At 39.0% G+C, this 24,482-nt stretch overlaps 1 protein-coding gene across 1 annotated transcript in view; it reads right to left on the bottom strand.

Annotated features, from left to right (window-relative positions):
• TAFA5 (TAFA chemokine like family member 5) overlaps positions 1 to 22,422 on the bottom strand; it is a 341,506-nt gene extending 319,084 nt beyond the window's left edge. Inside the window, exon 1 of the mRNA XM_065658379.1 lies at positions 22,311 to 22,422. Coding sequence (XP_065514451.1) covers positions 22,311 to 22,422 — 112 coding nt within the window. The remainder of the gene's footprint in view (positions 1 to 22,310) is intronic.
• Positions 22,423 to 24,482: the final 2,060 nt, after the last annotated feature.

Genomic DNA, 24,482 nt, shown 5'->3' with positions numbered 1-24,482 from the left:
ATGGCATTGCTAAAGAGAAATGGTGGCAAGTCAGGACTAATACAACAGGAACTAGAATATTTGTAATTCCCTGCTCAACATCTGTTGCATAAAATGTAATTTGCTCATTTGTGCAAATTGTGCTTCTTTAGACACAATTTCCAAATCCTTGTTTTGGATGTACCTGACCCAATTTGTACCATTTGAATGTGGTCTAAAATAGCCTGTGTTTCAATTTCACATAATTTGAGAATGCTGCCATGAGCAGCCTGTTTATTTAAATTACATCAAACCCAAAGCAGCGCAGGGGTATGAGTGACCAGAGAGTCAGAAGGGAAGAATTAGAAGAGGGAATACTTTTTTTTTCCAAGAGGCAGAGCTCTGGGATCACCAGGAAGAATATTAAGGAAAGCAGTTAATATGTAGTTAAAGGAATCATAATGCACATGAGCATATGTTGTTTTACCTAATTTTGATCAACTTAAAAGTAAAAATGTCTTTATTCTTTCAGTTGGGTTTAACATGCCATCTGGTTTAATTATTCTTTAGGTAGCACACTATAAAGTTAATAGTAACAGTATTGTTAAGCCAATCAGAAAGAACATTTCTGATGTGATTTTTTACCAAGGATGTTTCTCTTAAACCCATTGACTATGAGGTTAATGTAATAAGCTTTTGCATAAGTATTACGTTACTGCCAGTGCTTGGCAGATGTTAGCTCAGAATTGTCACCTCTAGATTGACTCGAATCTGCTTATTCAGTGAAAGAATTTACTCATAATCTAAAGTGCTCCTTTAATTTAGAGTTTCAGGCAGAATTTTAATTTTAAAATTATTTAAATAGTTTAAAAATAGTTGAGAAGATATGATAGCATTAAAAAACCAAGATCTTACAGTATTGTCTGTTATAAGGCAATAACCTGCAGTTTATAGAAGTCATGTTGATTAAAGAGTCAAAATACTAAAGTCAATCTCAGTCCTCATTTCAGCAAGGAAAGATATGCCCAGTGAGACTTCTGAAATCCACTGCTTTGATCAACTAGGCAAGAGAAATATAGACTGTTCATTATCCATTGTAATACCAGAGGGACAGTAGGGATTTAGGGATTCACTTCAACACCTTTGAGTTGAAAAGAGATTTCGAGCAGTTTTGCATAATTCCAATTTTAGAGAATCCTAGTGAAGTTCAGAGTCCATTCCAGCTGACTTTCAACAGGACGCAATTATTGTTTAAAATCCTAGCTAAAAATTACTTTGTGTTGTCTATCTTTAAAACTATTATTCCTAAAAAATGAATGTTGTAACAAATTTTTACAGAACTGAACATTTCCTATGACCCTAAAAGAGTCTGTTTCCCCTGAAGGTGTTTCTAAAGTGAGGGAGTGGGGGGGAGGGAGAGGGGAAAACAAACAAACAAAACCACACACAAAACCCACAAAAACAAAGAAACAAAAAACTCCAAAACAAACAAACAAACAAAACACAAAAAAAACCCAACACACACCACACTCTAGAACAGAATTTTATCTCAGTGGATGCATAAATAATACTTTATAAAACACATAACATACTATTCTGAATTTAGCAGAAGAAAGGTAGAAGATTTAGAATACATTATTGGTAGGAGAGTGCTTGATATTCTCATCATCATAACATACATACTTAGATTCCCAAATGTAGTTATTACTTGTTCTCATTCCCTATTCCAGATTTCAGATATGTATGTGATAAAGAATGTTACATGATGGTCATGAATTAAGAAAGCAGAAAGTGGACTAGAGCCTTTATCAGCCATATTGAAAAAAAATAATTAAATCACTTGAAGCAAACAGGTGCTTTCTCATTTCTTATGCTTCACTGCTCATTGCAGCTGGATACAATTTATAGCATTATACTGCTATTCTAAATTACACCAGTTACAGTGGTGTTTGGTGACCTCATGAAATACAGAAGGCAAAAAATAACTCCATTTCTCAACATACATACTAAATGTAGCTAATGGAAAACATTTGTAGTTTCTTAACAGCCTACATCCAACCCAGGACTCTCTGAGCAGAAAACAGCTGAGGGACAGAAGGGCTTTAGGGACAAGTGTCATATAAACTTGTGCTGTCCTTAAACTTCCCTAGGTATCTATTTATGGCTACTGCTATGACTACTGGACAGAATGACTTTTTTATAAGACCAAGTAAATTTCTCCTTTGAACTACATACACCCATAACCCACAAATGATAAACAAATGATACCAGACAAATTTGGGTTCTTGAATATGTTTTATCAACAGAACATATGTTACCCAAAAGGCAGGGATCTCTCCCAGGGCTCATTTTGGGAAGTCCTAAGGGTAAGTACATTTTCACTGGATATTCAATATTGATGAGTAGAAGAGACTCCAGCTGTAAATCAAAACTTGAACTTGAAAAGCCTCATCAAACACTTCAAAGGATCTAAGCAACATGTCAGAGATTTCAGGAGATGAAGGCAGTAATCCATAGGCAATTCCACGATTTTAGTGCAGACTGCTACCAGAAAGTGTAACCTCTCCCTTATACCAGCCACATGTTCCTACACACACCCTTATGCCAGCTATAGCACCCAAGGAAGCTATCTGTCTGAAAACCAATTTGACCAAAATAGGAAGAGAGAGGAAAAATATAATTTTTTGCATGGTCATCACCTTCATGATGTGACTTTCATTGTGCTAGGAGCTCAAAGTCATGGTGACTTAAGTGACAGAGAAGCACTGGCTCAAGGGCTGTAAAATATTCTTATTCTATTCAAATACTGTAGATTGTTCTAATTTGTACCAAGTAAACAAAAATACTCAAGTATAGGAACATATAATCAATCTTGCTGGCTGGATATTCTACTGTATATGACCACCTACATCATGAACCACTGGCAATCAGTACGGGTAGTGGTTTAGAATCTCTTATAGCAACTGTCTTCTGCTTCAAGGGAATAGCAGCATGTTCACATTCCACCCTTCTCAAATACAAATAATACATACCCTAAAAATAACTTCTTCATAACCAGTCTTCCTCACTGGCTTGTCCATGAGGGGAACAACCCACAATCTGGGAAACACAATGTTAGGAGAATCTTCAAGGCTATAGTCCTGATGAGATTCTACACAACTTTGGCACATAATAGCTTAAATTAAAAGCAAGCAGCTGAGTGATATAATCAACTGGCTGTTAAAAAAAAAAAAAAGGCAACACAGAAATACGTTAACAGCTAGATATTACCATCTCACAGATGCCTAGCATTACGAACAGCAATATCATTAGACGAACACAAGACCGGAAGACATCTCTCCAAGTCATAAAACCCAGTGCCTTGCTATCACAGACCCCTATGTATTAAAATACTTTTCTAAATCAATTAAATCTCACTTCCAAACTTTTTGTTTGTTTGTTTGTTTTTAACCGCCTCTCTGGAAGAACATTCAAAAACCTAATTACTCTGATAATCGGAGATCCTTATTGATGTCAGTGTACATCCACTTAATGCTGAACTAGCACTGTCCTTATTTTCTTCTTTTCTGTTGTTTATTCTCCTGATGTACCTTATTATATCTCTCAGTTGTTGTTTGACTAAGGAAGCCAAGCAGTTTTAAACACCCCATTCCTCTGAACATCCAACCACTTTTCCACCTAGTTCAGTGTGAGTTTCTGAATAAAGGGAATTATATATAGCTTTGCTAATGAAGTTTCAACAATGCTGTCTATAGTGACATTAATACTTCTCTTTTTTCTAATTCACCTTGGAGTCACACACCTTTTTTGCAATGCCAGTAATGATTCATAGCTATCCTGCAACTAACCAATATTCCAAGGATCTCTCTTCCTGGACGATGATAGATGAGCTCTCATTTGACTGCAGAAATTCATGCTGATAATAGACGCATGATGTTATACTTCATCTAAATGTAGATCACCCCCCTTTCTGTTACTTCAGTCTTCAATATCATCCACTGGTGCTACCCTTTTTCTCATACTTTAAAATACCAGTAGGATTTTAAAACACAAGCTAAATAAGACGTGTTCCCTAAATATATTTGCTTCTTGAAGCATTAGATACAAGGCATTGTTTAATATTATTTACACCCTTGAGTGCAATAAAAAATATCCCAGACTCATATTGTATCAAATGATGCCATGGTTGAATCATTTATTCTAAAAGAGTGAAACAAGCCAAACAACAAATTCTACATACAGAGGCTACTGCAACAGCGATTTGATTTTAAATGTGAAATAGAATTATTAATGCTTTTCATTTAGTAGGAAGTAGCTACACTCCTAACTTTACTACCTGGAAAGCAGGAGGAGAAGTAGCTGTTTAAGAAACTGTATTATTTTTAGTGAAAACCAGCTTCAACTTTGGGAATAGCTGCTGCTGCCAGTAGGTTGTTAGAAAATTACCAGCAAAGCGCTGAAATAAAATTTATTAAGATTCAGAAGATTTTTAAATAATTATCAATGTAAAAACAAATTAGAGATATCAACTGTTGGCCTGTTCACGTGTATCAGCATTCAAGAATACAAAATTGCACCTTAAAATAAATTCTCCCGTGACTCACAGGCTACAGCAGCTACCTAAATGTATCAGGAAAATCTTGAAAAGAGGACCCTTGAAGTAAAAACAAAGTAACCACTTCATCCCTTTCTCTCATTCTGCCTCTTTTATTGCAAGTTCTAATGACTTGGTCAATGAAACAAGAGATCTCAAATTATTACACTTTTTTTTGCCATCATTTCTTAAGTGGATAATTACATACTTGAGGAACAAAAGATGCACTGGGACTAGAGTGAAGATTAGGCCTTACCCTATTCTTTCTGCTCCCATGTCAATCAAGTATATAAAAAAAAATTGATAGCTTTTCTACCATTCTAATAGGTTTACTGTTCTTTCAAAAAGGGATCAAACCCATGATTTTCCTGTAGAGAATCTGACACAATATTTTCTAAGAAGTGGAGTAATTTTTTTTCTGTAGATGCAGGTACAAGACCTTGATCTTGAGTTTTAATGTGCATGTACACAAATGTACATCACGTTAATTTAGCTCAGAAAGACTGTCTGTTTGATTATGACTGCTGACCAGGTGTTAAAAGTACTAAACCATGCAACAGTCTGACATACCAATGCTGGACGCGCTCCCAGCTGCTGGCCCGAATCTGAACACCTTTTTCTAAGCAAGGCATTCAATAAAGTAGTAAAAACCCCTCCTGTCTAACACCACCTGTCAGCTGGGCTTCAGACCAGGCCACCCATCTGAGACAGCACCTGTGGCTCTGCTGGATGACCTCCGCGTTACATGGAAAGGCATGACAGTGAGATCAATTCTAACAGATTTGGCAGCTTTGATATAGCTGATATCCAAATATTCCTACTTTCATCCCAAATACGGCAGCAAAAGGCAAACAGCAATAGCCTGAAATGACTTGCGTCATTTTTCTCAGATCACAACCTCAAGCTGGCACTGGCATTTCTTTTCTCTACCATCTTCAGGCTCTTAAAATGATCATGCTCCTCCTATTTACTTCTCATCAGGATCTATATATGGAGTGTGAGCAGCGAAATGCTCACACAGCATCCAACTCTACCCCATGCAAGGCGTGAACATAATAAACTCTGTAAAAAGCTCTCATTTAAAGAGTTGTTAAGAACTGAATCCAGGAAGGCCAAAATAATGCTGGAAGCTTGACAGAAGTGCTCTGAAAAACAAACTTTCTCTAGAATTGCTCCCATTTATTATGCAAATATGTTTGTGCCACTAAATCAGGTCACAGCTTCAGAGACGCTTTTTCTTCCTCACCTATGCTCAGAAAGCCACGGCAACAAAAATATCCTCCTGGTTTTCAGCTGAGACTTACTGGAACTTACCCACTTTTCAGGCATGAGCTGGTCATGGTAAAGCAGTCATTCTCATCTCCAGATTTGCACTGCATGTATGGAAGGAAGAGGGAACTGTGATTTTATGTGGAAATTCAAAAGCCCATGCTCAGCAACAGAAAATATCCACTAAGCAACAAAACTGTGTAAAAAGTCCAGTTCAAACTTTCAAAAGCCTACACTGGTCTGTGAAAGTAACTTCTAATGGCACCACCATTCCCAGAAAACAATTACATTTGTCATTCTTGACACTGAGGTGTAAGAAACAAAAATTCTACGATGGTATTGGCATCATCGTGATACTAATTCCCACAAGATTAATGGAATAAAATATAAACTGTATTTATTCAGATAAATTTACCCTAATTTTCTTCTTTTACACACAAAATCGAGAGACTCCTATAAACTAATTGAGCTATTTTTTTATAAAAGGAGGAGAGGGACATGCTTGTTGGCAGTGTTTTATAAACCTGAAAGGTAATGGGGCCCATAAAACTCCTTGACACTTGTTTTGAGCTTCACAAAATTAGAGTCTGTACCTCATACCTGAAGTGTCAAAAAGACTAGTTTCTTTTGCCTGATTCATCTGCCAGCCAAATTTCCTGCTCATGAGAATTTGTTTCATAGGTTTTTTTCTCCCATCTCTTTAAAAAATAATAGAGTTTAAGTTCCTTGAGGTAATAAGTCTTTTATCAAAGGCAAAAATAGCACACATTAAGTCTCGCCTGCAAAAATCACACCAGAGCCACTGCTTTTTCAATGCTATTGAAAATATATATAGAAAACGTATTTTTGTTTAGAAACATGTTGTTAGTATAAGATCAATATTCTTCATGAATATTCTTCAGCTTACATAAATTGCCTTTTTATATGCATGGAAACTAGTTAGGCAATGGAGAAGAAAAAAAAAAACAACAACAAAAAAAACCTGTAAAATGAGGCTTATGCTGTGTGTATGTGTACCCCGATCAGTACAGATGGAATCACTCTCCAAAAGAAGACATTCTAGGAAAAAAAGATCTTATGTTTTCAGTATTTGTAGAAGCTCTACATATACAGGAAAAGGTTTTGAAATGTTATAGTACACTGAATCAAACAGAAAACCAATGCACATTTTAAGAGTGATACCTTTCGAAATCTAGCTGGTTTCAAAAAAACCCTGTATACTTCAACAGAAATAAGAAATATCAAATAAAATAATCGGGCAGGTTTGAAAAAAGGCAGAATTTGGTAGGTATTTTAATAGCATTTCCATGAACTTCATGTGTGGATGCTCTTCCTCCTTCATTAGCTTCACTGGTTCAGACACTCATGCAAATTCCCAGTGTGTTTTTTCACCATTAGTCAACTTAAATCCAAGTTCAGGAAAAGAAAAGAAGAATGTTTTCTCTTTTCGTCATTAATTCTCCTTCATTATCTGCAATTGATTTAAAGAGTGTTTTCAACTGTTTACAGACAATAAATCATTCCTCATTTTGTGTGTTTAAACCTGCTCAAATTCCTTGTTCTCAGGAAATAAACAAACATTACTGTCATTTTCCTGGAATACTGTCACTGTTAATATACATAAGTTTAAATGTATCAAGCAACATTCTGCCTGCCTGAGTATAGTCTAAATAAGAGTTACTTTCAATGTGAAAAAAAATGCATTTGTATGTTTATCACTATTGTATTTTACAGAGCTAAGCACTGCAACAGTGGATGAACCTCCTGGCCAAGATTTGTCCCAGTATGCACATCAGCTGAATGAGTTACCCAATACCATTCTATGCGATCTTGATTTTCCTGCCTCTCAGCTGAGATACTACCAATGCTGGGAACTAAAATTCTGACAGTTTGTTAACAGCTTTAATTCCTCCACTGTAGCAGTTCTTGCATTAAGCAAGAGACAGAAGCAAAGAACCAAAGAAACCAAGAACAGCTCTTGACCAGCAGCAACAGTTCAGACTGGGGTGCCTGTGGAAAAGATGCAGAAAGACCAGGTTCCACACAGAATCCACTGCCCCAAAGCAAGCACTCAACCCAGATCTTAGCTTTCTTTAAGTGATTTGCAGCCATAGACACATCTCATGCCCTATGAACCCATAAAGTTATTTATCTTACAGTCCTAGAAAGAACTGCTGTTATCAATATTTAAATATTTAAGCATTTTTATAAAATTTTGGAGGAAAGAGCCACAGAAGAAAAAGTATTGCATTTATCTACTAATCGAACTGCTCCTAAATAAACAAAATTACTCCTCTCAAAAACTCCAGACAAGATATAAATTAACCAATATGATACAGTTGTTTCTAATGGAGCAAAACTAAAATAGATGATCCAGAGTATCATGTGGTTTTCTCATACCTGTATCCCCATGTTTACACATCAATCAATCCTGGGATGTAGGTAAGAGGAAAAGAGACCAACACACAAACAAGCTCCAGTGTAAATCGACAAGCTTTCATTTTTTAAGGACAGAATTTCCTCTGATGGTTGCCTGTCACATAGTTATGTCTGATTTGAAAGGTGCTTTGTTGACATTTAAAGAAATGCTGTCAAAGCCTGCAAATGAAAGTTAATATCCAACTTCCAATTCTTTTTAACACGTCAGCAAGCAAAATTCAAAATTTGACTTTCTCTGTTATATTTCTTTTAATTTATACTTTTTTTCTTCTGAAGTTTACATACTATATTCCAATTTAAAAAAACCCACAAACAATATATATACAAAACCAATATATATACAACAAATATATCTACAAAAAATATATCTAAAACCAATATATATGTATATGCATTATAGAAATATACCCTGAGAAGAGTAAAACAGAAAGCAAAATAAGAATACGAAATTGGCCAAAAGCATACTTTAGAAATGCAACTCTGACTCTACAGAAGAGCTCTGAAATTTTCATTCCACTGGCTTTATGTGATCATCCCTTTCAAACAAAGACCAAAACCAACTAGCTCTGGTTTAAGTTCTAGCTTCATGCCACCCACTTTTAAGAGCACTATTCCTACACCTCAACTGGAAAAATGTATATTATCCAGTCAAAAAAATGGTGTCCTTTGTTACACAAAACATACATGACCTGAGTAATATTAACATGCATCAGAAATTTAGACACCCCTCTCATGACAAATTATGTATACCTGTCATATATACCAGGGCTCTCCAGCATGTTGGCAACTTAAAATGTTTGTTCAAATTACATCCACTGAAATTGAAAGCATATTTTTTTCTCAACAGTGCAGTAGTTCTAACCTTCTGTGCATGGTCATATCTCTTACTTTAATATACTTTAAAAATAATTTAGAATGACAGAAGAAAAATTAAAGTCTAATTTTGGATGTATTATATTTTCTGTGTACTGCTAGTATACTAAGTTCTAATAAGGTACATATGTGCAAGCCTACAGTATGCCATATCACAGGGTTTATAATTGGGCTCAGAGAACCTGATGCATGTGGAAGAAAAACAGCCAAGCCCAGTTCTCAATTCTCCACAGATCTAGCAGTTGGGAGAAAAAGTCTTTGCACATATATCAAGTTAATTTGTCTGAGAAGTCACTGGCAAACTGTGATTCACATAGCTGTACTTGTCAGATCAAGTAACAGAAAAACACTTTAGAAAGTGGCAAGACAAACAGTAGGGCAAATTCACCTGACCTTATCTAAGAAAAATAAGAAAGTAAGACTAAAAACATAGAAAACTAATATTGGGACTTTATGCCAACATGGAGCACTAAATTCTAAATGAAGCTCTCAGGAAGGAAATGCACATCAGTTACTACAAGCAGTGAAAGGAAAGGCAGTGAAATATATTGGGAATGTGCTCTAATAAGGTAATGTAGGAAATATTTTCTTGAGTTCCACAAATAAGGACATAGGTAGTCACTTCATTTTATTTTGCATTGGAGCTTATATTCAATTATCAAGAGAAAAAGATTACTTTCACTCTGTGAAACAGAGGTTTCTGAAGGACATCCCTTTCCTCTATATAGTGATAAATTATCTGAGAAAACATTAAGCAATAGGTCTTGCTATTACACAGGCTCAATACAATGTCAGTCCTATGAAGTCAATGTAATATTTGTGCCAAGGAATATAATGGTTTACATATATTCCTGTCAAATATCAAAATGGAAAGAGATAAGCATTAAGCTGTTTCACAGGAATTACTTTTAAAATGCCACCAATTCAAGTATTATAAGTTGTTTTTAAACTAATTCCTTGGAATTGTATCTGAAATACCTCAAATCAATTTATTGCATTTACAAGTGGTAGTACATGCAAGCCGTTATCACCCTCAGAGTTCACAGCAGCACTTTACAGAACCCTGCAAAAGCACAGGAAAGGGAGATCATCTAACACCATAAACTGTTAAAAAGTCTCTTTGGTAAGGCATTGCAAACAAGATTACATTAGAAAATACTAAAATTTATAGACAGGATTCAGGTACAGATCTCTAGTTATACAGGCAGTGCAACCAGATTTAGCCAGCTGTTAGACAAAAAACATCCATGAAGATATAAACGATGAAAAAAGCAGCAATGTATTCCTTGAACAAAAACGCATTGATAAAAGAATAAGGTATAGAAGGCAACAAATCTCTCCAGATGAAAAGGGCTGTAAAAATAGCGCTTCCACTGAAGAGCATAGAACTGGAGGAACCATTTGGGTCATAAAGCCCAATATCCTACCAAAAATAGCCACAGAACATAAATTTTTTTCATACTTAGCTTTTATTTTCCAGGTGAGGGGAGAAGGAAGAGCAGGAGGAGTTGAGAGGGTGGCACGTTAATGCTCAATGCAATTCGTATCTGTTCTTATATTCAGGGAAGCCTTTCTAGTCCCTTTCACCCCTGAGGCTTTTTAGACGGATGTACACACTGTTCACCTTTAAACCTTTTCTTACCTAAATCACTAGCAGATGAAGGTGAGTCAAATGTATTAATCGCATCATAAAAGGATGCATGGTGCAAAAGTTTTTAATGTTGTTTCATATGGAAGAAGCTTAAAAATGAGAAAAAGCATGGTAAAGCTGATAACCTTCAGCACACACACCTAAAATTCACCTAGTTTCCAACTTTTTGGGGAGAGACGGTATTTTTAGAGTGCCTACAGTGCGAAAATACTGGCAACGAAACTGGAGAATTTACAGTAAGACAAAACACATCGCAAAAAATGTTCAGGATACGAGCTGTTTGCAAAGACATCTTCAGAAGATCCCAGTAATTTATGCCAACTATATCTCTCAGTTTGTACAAATCCTTTGCTGCAGTAGTTCAATATCTTGACCTACAGTCTTAATGAATCTGTATCACAAGCCTATTTTTCTACACTTTTTCTTCCCTACAAAAATACTGAACCAGTTACCTGGCATTAAATACTTAAATATTAAGTGTGGGCCTCAACAATAAAATAAGAAACATTCTAAAGATGTTGTAATAAAGGACTGGAGTAATGTGGTAACACAATTGTTATAACTTTAGCAAGTTTTCTAATCTGCTTTTCAGTCAACAAGGACAAGCACTTCTACAGCACAACTTACCTCAAACTACATCATGTATCTAAACCAGGTCATATGAACTGCACTGTAAAAATGTCTGTTTCCATTGAGTTTAAAAGGAGATTACAGTAAACATAGATGACTATACTGCAGAAATCTCAAGTAAGGAAAGACCAGTTCTATTCAGCTGGAACTGAAAATATTTGTCAGCCGTTTATTTTAACCCAATGGGATTTGAGCTCTAAAATGTGTATGTTTGTTTCTGGGGGGGTTGTTTGATTTTGTTTGTTTGTTTTTTAGCTGGAGCTGATAACATAAAAGGAAAACATCTGTGAAAATCCTTGAAAACAGTATCTTAAAAGAAGTATACTCTAGGTATTAGAATATACAGAGACGTGTTAGGTCAAATGCCTTATAGTAGGCAATTTCAGGGAAATTACCACCTTTAAATAACATTCAGCAATAATAATTTTTAAAGCTTCTCCATTTTATATTAAATATTGATTTTTTTTTTATGAGCACACATGTATACAAACACAAGTATTCTCCTCTTAAAATGAATGTTCAATAAAGCACTACTGACGGCGTATACCGAAAAAGCTCCGGAACACCTTTTTGATATTTTTTCAATGAAATGATCTTGAAGATTAACTCAGATTTTTATATTAAGTCAATTCAGAAAAAATGATGTATTTTTATGATTGTAGTCTATACAGAGAACTACTTCAAAATTTGTTCACTATACAAAAAATAATAGAAAAAGTCACCTTTCAGTTGCACAGAAGAAAAGTGTCTATCCAAGGCATAACTAAATATGAAGTCCATTTGGGTTAGAAAAATGAGAAACTGGTGAATCCTTTCAGTAACACTAGAGATGCTATTAGTTACAAGGTAACCTCTCACAGTATCTGTTACACTCTTATTTAGTTTAATTTGAAGCAAGAGAACAAAAGACATAGAATAGTTTGGGTTGGAAAGGACCTTAAAGATCATTAGTACAACTCCCCTGCCATGGGCAGGGACACTTCCACTAGACCAGGTTGCTCAAGACCCTGCCCGACCTGACCTTGAACACTTCCAGTGATGGGGCACCCACAGCTCCTCTGGGCAGCCTGTTCCAGTGTCACAACGCTCTCATCATAAAAAAACTTCATCCTTATGTCCAATCTGACTCTATCTTCTTTCAGTTTAAAACCATTGCCCCTTGTCCTGTCACTACAGGCCTTCCTAAAACATCTCTCTCCGTATTTATTATAAGCCTCCTTCATATATTGAAAGGCCACAATAAGGTCTCCCCAGAACCACCTCTTCTCCAGGCTGAACAACCTCAACTCTCTCAGCCTCACCTCACAGGAGAGGTGCTCCAACCTCCTAATCAGTTCTGTGGCCTCCTCTGGATCTGCCAGAAAAAGTGCCAGAAGTCACTGTTCCCACAGCATTTTGACATTTCTGCCTGCAGTTAAATCATTTAATGAACATACGAGAGCTTAGCTTAAACCCACTTCTATCATCTGGCTAAGCTGTTCTGCCAAACTTTACACTGGTGTAGTTCAACGGAAAAAATAAATATTCCACTAAAAGGGACACTTACATCTGAGAGTACCAAAAGTGATACAGATATTTGTGGTTAACAGTATTCTCACGTTGTCAGAGTATCATCTCCTAGAACACATTTGTCAACAGAGTTCCAAGATAATCAGAAAAAAAAAAACCTAAAATAGTTTTAAGAGCAAAGGTAAAATCCACCACAAATTACACTGTGATTAACAAGAACAGATTAAGAATTCCCTTTTACATTTTGATAGATTTCAGAACCCCAAATTTCTTTTTCATATGTAGCATTTCCTCTTTTCTGTAAGAATTAAGGGCCTCTCTCTCAGATGATGTCAGCTAACAGAACCAGCAGGTTCTCCCACAGTGCTTGAATACAACTGGTCACTACAATTCTTCTCTACAACAGATGAAAAATCAGGAATCAGTCCAATGAACATAACTTGCAATTTGAAATGTTACTAATCTCCTAGGCATACTGCTCTGGGCTTTTATTCAGTTTTTGTTACACAAAATACAAACAGAGCACATCTGTTAACAACATTCTGGAATTAACCTCCATACAAAACAAAAACCAGAGATGGTCCCAGTTCTGGACCTTCAAAACACCAAATTGAACAACGGGGTTGTCGCAGTTTAACCCGAGCTGGCAATACAACCACAAAAGCTGCTCACTCACTTCCCTCCCCACCCTGCAAATAGGGGAGAGAATCAAAAAGGAAGGGAGAAACTTGGATTGAGATAAAAACAGTTTAATAAAATAATAAAATACTAATACATTACTAGTAAATATACATATATATAATAGAAATAGAATATAAAATAAAAGATACCAAATGCAATTCCTCATGAACTCCATCCACACCAAACAGCTGATCCCAGAGAGAGAAAAGAAGAAAAAGGCAGAAAGGCCCCAAGGCCTCTGCAAAATGGCAAAAGGCCGAACTAAAGAAAGTCCCGAACAGACCTCCCCTGGCTCCAACAAAGAGGGCAAAGAAGAGTCAGAGAGAGTGGAAGATCCCGACTCTCCTTAAATATGAAGCATGACGCTAATGGGATGGAATACTCTTATTGATCAGTCTGGATGTCAGTCAAGCTCTGCCCCATCCATGCCCCTCTTCCACGATGCCTCACACCTGTGGGCAGAGTGCTTAGAACATCTTTGGCTCTCAAACCAGAGCAATTAAAAATATTAACTCTGTCACAGAATCACAGAATGTTAGGGATTGGAAGGGACCTCAAAAGATCATCTAGTCCAATCCCCCGGCCAGAGCAGGAACACCCAGATGAGGTTACACAGGAAGGTGTCCAGGCGGGTTTTGAATGTCTCCAGAGAAGGAGACTCCACAATCTCCCTGGGCAGCCTGTTCCAGTGTTCTGTCACCCTCACTGTGAAAATGTTTCTTCTCATATTTAAGTGGAACCTCTTGTGTTACAGTTTGTACCCATTACTCCTTGTCTTACTGTTGGTTGTCACCGAGAAGAGCCTGGCTCCATCCTCGTGACACTCACCCTTTATATATTTATAAACATTAATGAGGTCACCCCTCCGTCTCCTCTTCTCCAAGCTAAAGAGACCCAGCTCCCTCAGCCTTTCCTCATAAGGGAGATGCTCCACTCCCTTCATCATCTTTGTGGCCCTGCGCTGGACTCTCTCCAGCAGTTCCCTGTCCTTCTTGAACTGAGGGGCCCAGAACTGGACACAATATTCCAGATGCGGTCTCACCAGGGCAGAGTAGAGGGGAAGGAGAACCTCTCTCGACCTACTAACCACCCCCCTTCTAATACACCCCAGGATGCCATTGGCCTTCTTGGCCACAAGGGCACAGTGCTGGCTCATGGTCATCCTGCTGTCCACCAGGACCCCCAGGTCCCTTTCCCCTACACTGCTCTCTAACAGGTCACTCCCCAACCTATACTGGAACCTGGGGTTGTTCCTGCCCAGATGCAAGACTCTACACTTCCCCTTGTTATATTTCATTAAATTTTTCCCTGCCCAACTCTCCAGCCTGTCCAGATCTCACTGGATGGCAGCACAGCCCTCTGGCATGTCAGCCACTCCTCCCAGCTTGGTGTCATCAGCAAACTTGCTGACAGTGCATTCTATTCCCTCATCCAAGTCATTGATGAATATATTGAATAATACTGGTCCCAGTACTGACCCTTGAGGCACTTCACTAGATACAGGCCTCCAACCAGACTCTGCCCCATTGACCACAACTCTCTGGCTTCTTTCCTTCAGCCAGTTCACAGTCCATCGCACTATCCAATCATCCTGACCACACTTCCTCAGTTCAGCAGCAAGCATGCTGTGGGAGACGGTGTCAAATGCTTTACTGAAGTCAAGGTAGACCACATCCACCGCTCTGCCATCATCAATCCACCTTGTTATGTCTTCATAAAAGGCTATGAGGTTGGTCAAGCACGACTTCCCCTTAGTGAAGCCATGTTGACTGCCCCTGATGACCCTCTTATCCTTGATATTCCTTGATATGGCACCAAGGATAAGTTGTCCTGAGGTGTTCTCTTTTTCTCAAACTAAATTCAAGCAATGACTGTGCTAGCTACGAAAGAGAAAGGTTTCTAACTGCATGAAGAAAATTAACTCATTTTCAGTCAAACCAGCACAGGGGTCACAGCTCAAATTGCTACTTTCAGTCACAGGAAAAGAAAGAAGGAAGCTTTATTTTGCCAGATATGTGATCCTAAAAATATTATAAGTTCCTGCCCTGTTAAAATACTCTCCTCTAGGAAGAGCAAGAGATGTCAGTGGTGGAGGGCTCTTAAAGACAAAGATCAGCTGAAAGCATGTGTTAACTCAGACTAAAAGAGAATGAGGGAGAGAACATCATAACTAGAAATAAGTCATATCAGCCTACAACCTTGAAGGGAATTGTAACCACAGGAAAAATAGTAGCTAGAGGTCTCTCTATAGTTTGTGCTTTCTCCAACAGTATCATATAGTTTGGCAAAATAAATAACATTTTTTTTAGAGAAGAAACTTCCTTATTGCTGTACTGAATCACAGGCACTTAAAAGAAGTGCTTGGAGATGCAAAATTTTGGATAAAATTGACTAACTAGCTATTCCTCAGGAAAGAACCAAAGGGGCAATTGCACAGAGAGTCCTTTAAAAAAATAGTCATTTATGCTCCTCACCTCAGAATAAGACAAGATACTTTCCTATTATCTAAGACCAATCAAGTGTTTGAAGAAAGGTGTCCAAAGAAGTAGTCCATCCAGAGATCAAAATAAGACACAGGTCAAAAAGTCTTTAGGAAATTGGTAGGTCACCACATGTATGCAAAACCCTCTACCATTATCTTTGTGATTCCTGAGCTGTAGCCAAAGTCCATTTATTGAAAACATGCACAAAATCTTTGAAATGAACCTCTAACTTGCTCCAAATATGGTTCATATACTTTCAGATAGCCACCACATAACATTTTCCTCTTTGCAAGACAACTGTAAAAGCATATCCATGAAGAGATAACTTCCCAAAACAGCTCCAATAAGCAATTTTGCCAGCCACCTGTGCAAAAAGCACTGTAACTGCCATTAAAAATAAAAAAAAAAAAAAACCAACCCTAAGCAAATCCCCAACCCAACAGCAGAACAACACACCTGGCCAAATATGAGCCTAAGAATGAAAACATTCTGGTGTGAATTTAGCAACAAAGAATGTGCAGACCAGGAAGACTGTGGTAACCAATTCTATCTAGATTTGCCTCTGTATTCGACACTTCTGTACATATTTCACTATCTGAGTGCATTTTTGAGTTATTGACAACATTCAAGGCATACCTCTAATAAGCATTATTTGGAACACCAGATGTTGGACTAGCTGTTGATGTGGGGGTTTTTTAATATAATAGCCTTATGGTTAGAGCACTCACTAAGGAAGTACTAAATTACATTTAAAAACTGAGAGATTCATGCCCCCAGCTTCTAGCAAAGAATGAGTGGGACTTACTACTGCTTCTTCAATGAAAGCAAAGAAAGATTACTGAGGGCCCAGTAAAAGAAGATGTAATCTAGCCCACGTGTACACATTTGTCTGGAGCGGTAGGGCTCTGCTCCATGCTCCCAATGCAGTTTTCATAGTATATGGTATGAACAATACTTTTTTTCTCTGTTTATGCAATTTACTGTAAGTCAAGGAGGTCTCAATCTCTCTCCTGTAAACACTGCTGAAAAACATGGAAGACTCCTCTGCCACAAATCTAATTGAAAATATCCATTTGTTTCTAGTTTTCCCTCCTCCCTGCTTCCCATTATATGCATCTATAGCAGTGGTTATACTTGCAATGGAAGTAAGAATTACTGGAATTCAAATACATTTGAGAAATTGTAAATGGCGCTCACTTTGCCTTAAAGGGTTGAATTTAATATTAAAAGCAATAAGAAGACATTTCTTATGTTGATGTCAATGACTTCTCTGTAGTACATCATCTGGACAGACTACAACATAACTGGTGAGACAATCTCAACATCAGTTTGGTACTCACATTGACAGGTAGTATGTTGCAGAGGCTATTAAGTTCGAAGCACAGGTTTTAATTCAAAAAATGAACCTTCTTAAAAAGGAGCAGCTAAGACGTTATATAAAATGACAAAATTTTAGTATCTTGCTTTTCTCATTTAATAAAAGCATTATTTTTCATTTCTTTACACAAACTAGACCAAAAAAATTAAAAAAAAATGATAGTTGCTCTATATGTCAAATTTATTCTGTGAGCAGTGTTTCAGAAAAATACAAGCACAATTAATCTTGCAGGAAATACAATAAAAATACAAATCAGTTGGACAGATTAAAAAAAAAATCTGCCTTCTTCATTTGTAAAAACAGAGAAAGTGATCTGAATGATGTCAGATCAGTTACAGGAGCAGCAGGCCTTCATTCAGAGGTGACTTGGGTATATCCAACATAAATCAGCAGTGACCATTTATCAGCTAACAGTTGTTCAGTAGCCAATATATGATGAGATGGTAGCTCTGGATGGAGAGGTGTCCAGGTGACAGTAACAGCTAATTGTCATCCCTGCTGGCAGTCTCAAAGAGCGTAAGGGAATGATAGGACCCAGAGACAGACCATAGTAGCCTGTGTCTTCTAGACAGAAAGCAATTCCAGAGCAGGATGATGAAAAGGTATTTCTCAACTGAGCAGTGTCCACTCAACGTGTAACAACAGGATCTCAGTTTAAGGTGAAGGCAATATAATATTTTTCAGGTGAATTTTCTGCGTTTTGCATGGTACCATGCAAAATCTTTGGGTTTAATTTTTCTGCTCAACAAATACCACAGAATTAAATGGTAGACTGTAGAATCAGTCATTTAATATAACCTACCAGTATTTCATCATTACAATGTTCTTATTTTGTATTCCTGCAAGGAAAAGAAATAATGAATTAAAAGAACATTTCCTCTTTTCTTATTACTATGAAAGAACTTGAACTTGCAATGCAGAACTGTAGAGTTCCAGGAAATATTTTGCATTGTGGAATTTTGGATTCTTTTTTCCTAGTACTATCGCCATTTAATCGGCATAAACACTGGGCTTCATATTGCCCTCTTCCATACACAATATTTAAAAAAAGAAGGTGAACTTTCCAACTTCCATTCAGTTTTGGTGGTTCCTTTCAAAAAACCCATTTGCTTGTCCTTGGAAGTATTACCTTAACAGAACAGCAAAACCTATAATGCCACAGGGGTCTAATGTTCTATACCTTATGCTTACAAAACAGTATAAAATAAGGAAAGCCAAAAGCCCATAACAGCCACAACTTTGCTAAAGCCAAGTCACATGTTGTTTAAAAAGTCGCTATTTACATCAAAAAGCACCTCAGTATTTACAGCAAATGCACTAAAAATAATTCTGACTCAAAACCATGTTACTTAGATTTCTGATGTAGCATGCAGCTGTCATAGCACAGAAAACTTTATTAATTTGACCAAACTTTCTAACATGGAAAAACGTAAACCCCAATTACAGAAGAAGAAAACAAAACAAACAAACAAAAAAACAACACACAATTCAGTGTACCTTTACAACATAAAAAGAGTAACTTAAAGAACCCACTGTAGATACTTCTCTCTGGTCTACTACTGTTCATTAAACAAGTATGTTGAATGCATGCCTGGGATCCAAAAATGCCACAACTCCTCTAATTCTGAACTGTCATTTAGGGTGGTCACCCTCTACCAGGATAGCCTTCTGAGACTGTATTGACATTTACTGCTGCTTCTGTTACGTAAATTAACTCCTTGGTGATCACACTAAGGACCATAAACAGACTATTTCTACTACTTCATTTTTGGCTTCTTCTGGTGAGAACCTATCGAATCAGACCATTTTTCTTCGAGAGGAGAATATTATGTTATATTTATCACTATAGCAACTAACCTAATTGATTTGATGCAGGTTTCTCTTCCACCATAGGATGGAGCCACTATCCCTAAGTATGATCTAAACATTTAAGAAAGAATAAATGATCAGTTTATCATTTTACCATGTCAAAGAGAACATAATTGGGCTTCAGACACTAAAGTATAGATGGAAGTCTAATGGGCTCTATACATACATTCAGAACATGCTTTATAAATATGCTTACCTGTCAAGTGAAACTCAGAATATGGTATTTATTGGTTGATCCCAGTAATAGGGATGACTACTCTACAATAAGTACATTCCCAGAAACAAAGATTCACAAAATAATTAGGGGAAGGGGAAGAAATATTTATATAACTGATTCAGGAATAAGCTTTGTCAGACCAATAGATTAAAAATGAAAATATGCAAAGTAGATGAGAAGTTTTATTTGTAGTGCTAAAAACTGAAACATGTAAAAGTTCTGATTTTTTTGGAGCTGCAGGGTTTGATGTAAGTGTAATAAAATGATACAGTGAGAGAGAAACAGATATGAGGTTCCTGTAATTACTTTAATACAGTATTCACTTTTTTTTTTTTTTTTTTTTTTTTACAGAAGCCTGCTTGATATATCTCCATATACCTGAATATAAGGTGTATGGAAAAATACAGATCGTGTTACATTGTCAAGTTCTTTTCCTTTACTTCCTCAGAAATATGGCAAGGCTGTTATTCTTAAAACATAACTGAGCCTACCCCTACCTCAACATGTTTTTCTTCAAAAAATAAGGCATCAGAAAAAAAAAAAAGACAATAAATTCTAGATGATTTTTAAAAGAATTAACAAAAATTGCAGTACTACTTTACCTAGAAATAACCTCACTTTTTTTTTTCCTTGATTTTTAAATATCTTCACCCTTTCCACAGAGCAAAGACATTTTTTGCATTTTTAAAATACTACTGCTAGAGAAAATGTACATGATGCTTCATTAACATTTGGAATTGCAGTTGTCAAATCAGTGCAACATTACATAAATGGTGGAGTGTTTTGACAGTGCATATTTTAAGCTGCATGGTGCTTTTCAGCACTATATAGAATGAAGAGTGTACTACATGTTTGAGGAACACCATCTACACTGGATGAGAGAACTAATCAGAAACCGGTCATTTAAGCACACCATAAATTGCCTTCGTATTATCAGCTAACATTTGCATTGTTCAGCATCAGTAAACAACGCAAAAAATAAATAATGAACAACATATAGCAATTCAAATGGACAACTTCATTCCTTAGAATAGAATATTGTCAAACATCTCATTGTTGAATATAAATAATTTTTAAGGTGTCAGAGTTTACAGTTAACTCTTTCTGAGGCTATGCTGACAGAAGATATATGCACAGAAGAACTCTTATCTTCTCACAAAAAGCCTGGGATCCTCCAAGATATTTCTAGCACAAACTTAGTGAAATATTTCCTATTACTAATATCCAGCTGAATTCCCTTTATACTTGAACTATTCATCCTGTAATATACATCTACTGACTCATTTATCTCCCAGTATGCACATCAATTATTTTAAATCTAAGTATGTTGTTTAGTATACCCTCTATATCAGCACATTGAACATGGCATTATGTAAAAAATAAAATTATTCCAAAGAGAGGCCAGTTTGATATAATATTTTATAAGAAGTGTACATGAAGTGTGCTAAATTACAAAAAAAAATACAAAATGTGTTTTTCTTAGAATAAGCCTTTTTCACTGTTGTCAGTATGAAGTCACTGTAACATGCAAAAAAGTGAATTAAAGGTTCTTGTAGCCAATTACCTTCTTGTTTCAGAAAAAAAAGCAACCAAACACCACAACAACACTGAAAAAAGAAGAATATAATATGGTTGGAGGGAATGGAATAGAGGGTTAAGAAATGCAGCAGACATGCTCCTGAAAACCAGAATCCATTTCCTATTCATCATAACATACACCTATTACAGTTCAATAAGACAAGCCTTGTGCAAAGTCTTTTATCATACAGCTAATGAAAGGAAAACGTACTATGGGTAAATTACAGACCATGTTCAGCTCAGGTTGGGAAACTACAGTGTAGATTCATTTTTGCATTATACAGGTCCCTCCTGATAAATTACATATTCTTTTATTATTGCATAGAAACTGCTTTTTCTGTTCTCCTTAAAAGATTCCCACTCTGGTACTATGGACTAACTTAGATTCCCCAGAACTATGGGCATTAACTGTATTTATATTACATAACAGCTGAAAATTACTCTTGCCAAGAACAAAAAACTAACAAGAAAAAATAAAGACCTTTAAAAGGATTAATACAGCAGGAGCTTGATTCTTACAGATACCTTATCTGCAAGCCAGTGTGATTAATGGACAATCTATCAAGCCTGAAAAAGAATATATAAAACTCTACCAATAATCCTGTGATGCAGCTCTAAAACTGATACATAGTATGGGCTTACTGAACTGCTGAGGATATGCTAAGCAAGTGCTGGGTTGTTCCAAGGCAATTTCACAGCCAGAGAATCATGTATGATCCTGGAGATGTTAAGACATCTGTCACTTGATTAAGGATGTGGTTCCTAAAGCAATGAACATAAGCAAAATAGCTCCTGTTCATGGAAGGTGTATGGGGAGTGTGTACACTGAGGGAGCAGTCTGGGAGAGAGCTGGTAACATCTGATAATAAACAGTGAGCAGTGGATCACTTACTACCACTAAAAAGTTTGTTCCTAAGGTCTAAGAGATGTTTCTGTTTGCACTGGAAATGGCACATCTGCAACCTGAGGACATCCCATGCTCCTGAGAAGCAGCAGTATTAAAGTGTCAGTCTAGCTGCTTTACAATGGGGGACTGGAGGAGAAGCATTGAGGTGGCAAGTCTGAGGCACAGTACCTACACCTGACAGCTTCAGAGCTTGGCCTTTGCCAGAAGCATTACCTCAAACAGGAAGGGCATGGATTTATGCCCAGGTAAAGCACCAGGACAAATATGTACTTACTGCAGTAAGCGATTAGGAGACTAGCCAGGATCATGATAGCCCAGAAAGTTGAGGACATGCTTGGCAAGGCGTTGGCATCTTTCCTACTGCTTCTGCTGGGAGATGGAGCCATTGAAGCCACTTCCCCAGTGGGGAGGAAAGTCAGTCAGTTCACCAGCCAGCTCTCCCCTTGACTGACGGCCTTTCTCCACATGTAATCCTCAAAGAAGGCATCTTCCAACCACCCCGTGGTTTGTCAGCAGCAACACGGTCCTGTTGCAGGAATCATCTTCCAGCCACAAAGCCAAGGCGACTCTACAGCATGCAGGACTTCGGCGCAGTGGCCGCAGCCAGCTTTCCTCCTGTAACTGTGGTGGGATTCACTAGCGTGGTGGGTTTTATTGGGACTCGGATGCCCGGCGTGGTGCTGAGCTTTGAAGGTGTCCCACGAACGAGCCTCTTTTTATTTTTTCCTTTCCTTTTTTAATTTGCAGAAGTTGTTCCGCTTGCTGTCCTTTCCCCTGCCTCCTCCCCCTCTCCGGGAGGCAGATCCCCGCGGGCAGCGGCCCGGGCCGAGGCGATGCTAGTGCGGGGAGGGCACCCCCGCCCGCCCGCCGCTCTAGGGCGACCCCCACTCAGGCCGCCGCCGCCTCCCAGCGCAGGGCAGCATGGCCGCAGGGGCAGCGGGCGCGGAGGGGCGAGGGCACCTCGGCGGCCACCGCCGTCCGCCCGCTGGGAAGGGCTCCGCCTGGCAGCCCCGCGGGGCGAGGGCGATGCGCGCCCTAGCGCAGCACCCGCGGAGGAGCAGGGAGCGGCGGTGCCCGCCAACGGCCGAGGACGGCGGCGGAGTCGGGCAGCCCGGCTCGCCGGGCGGAGAGGCGCCCCGTCCCCCCCGGCGAGTCCAGCCTGATCTCCCCTCCCGGCCGCTCCTGCGGGCTCGACGGGGCGGAGGTGCGAAGAGCGGCCTGATCCGCAGCAGGCGGGACACTTTACAAGGACAGTCGGCGGCGGCAGGTCTCCTCTCTGTGCGCTGCTGGCTCCGCTCTTAGGCTCTGCCGCTAGAGCACCGCCGGCCCTTCAAGTAAAAAGACGGAGGAGGAGGAGGAGGACGGCGGTCACGCCCACAGGTGAAGAGCGCACGGAGCGGTCCTTCCCCCGGCGCCGCGCCACCTGCGCGTTCCCGCCGGAGGAGCGCTCCCGCCTCCGAGCGCCCATCGCCCCCGCACCTGCCCGCCGCCGCTGCCTCGTCCCGCTCCTTCGCTCGCCTGCTCCGGTGCGACCCGGCGAGCAGCGGGCTTAACTCTTGGCGGCGAAGAAGGAGGAGCTGCGGGGGGAGTCTCCCCGCTGCGGCGGCTCCCAGCCTTGCCGGGGGTGGGGGTCGGAGGGGGCCGTGCGGTGGGTGGGGGCCGTGCGGTGGGCAGGGGCCGAGGGGCTCCGAAGGACGAGCCGGTGGCTCTGCGGGGGTAGAGCCAGATCCAGCCCTTAGCGCCTCCCCACGGCCTTCAGCTGAGAGCCGCTGCGAAGAAGCCGCCGGGCGGGGAGGGAAAGGGGAAGGGCAAACAGAAGGGGAAAGGGGCGAAAGAGGCGACTGCCCGGAGCCCCCTCGGGGAGACTTTGCTTCTGGCTGTGGCGGAGTGTCGGCAGAAGGAGGAGGGGCCCAGGGAACCTCTTCCTGCCTCCTCACCTGCACGGTGCGGCTCGTAGCCTCCGGGATGTATTCTGCCCGACACGGCCATAGGTGTCAATGTAAAACATTCCTCCTTCTGTATTCATCTGTGGTCATTACAGGGACTGTCGCTGTAGTGGCAGGAACACATCCACGTGAAACCCAATTTGTGCCGGTAGCCTTTATGGTAATACTAAAAAAATGAAATGTTTTAAGAGGGACCAGGTAGTTGAGCTTTTCCATTCAGAGTCTCCATAGCGATGTTCTCAAATTAGTATTTTAAGTTCTACAGAAGGTAGTCATGTTCCAAGTACAGGCAGGATTGGCAGACTAGAAGAGGAGTTTGGTCACAAAGTGTCCCAGTCCTCTCCTCCTGTGTTTTGCTTGCATAATGAAAATACCATGAGAAAGTAGATCCATATTCCTTCAGTAGTCCCAGGTTTGTCCGACTGTTTGCCGCTTAAATATCTTATTTACAAGACAGGCCTGTAGGGATTTTTTTAGTACAGATGAACTTGAGAAGACAC

Source organism: Caloenas nicobarica, chromosome 1, assembly GCF_036013445.1.
Source record: "Caloenas nicobarica isolate bCalNic1 chromosome 1, bCalNic1.hap1, whole genome shotgun sequence".
Taxonomy (NCBI): Eukaryota; Metazoa; Chordata; class Aves; order Columbiformes; family Columbidae; genus Caloenas; species Caloenas nicobarica.
The sequence above is the reverse complement of the archived record's forward strand: the minus strand, read 5'-3'. Positions and strand labels throughout refer to the sequence as shown.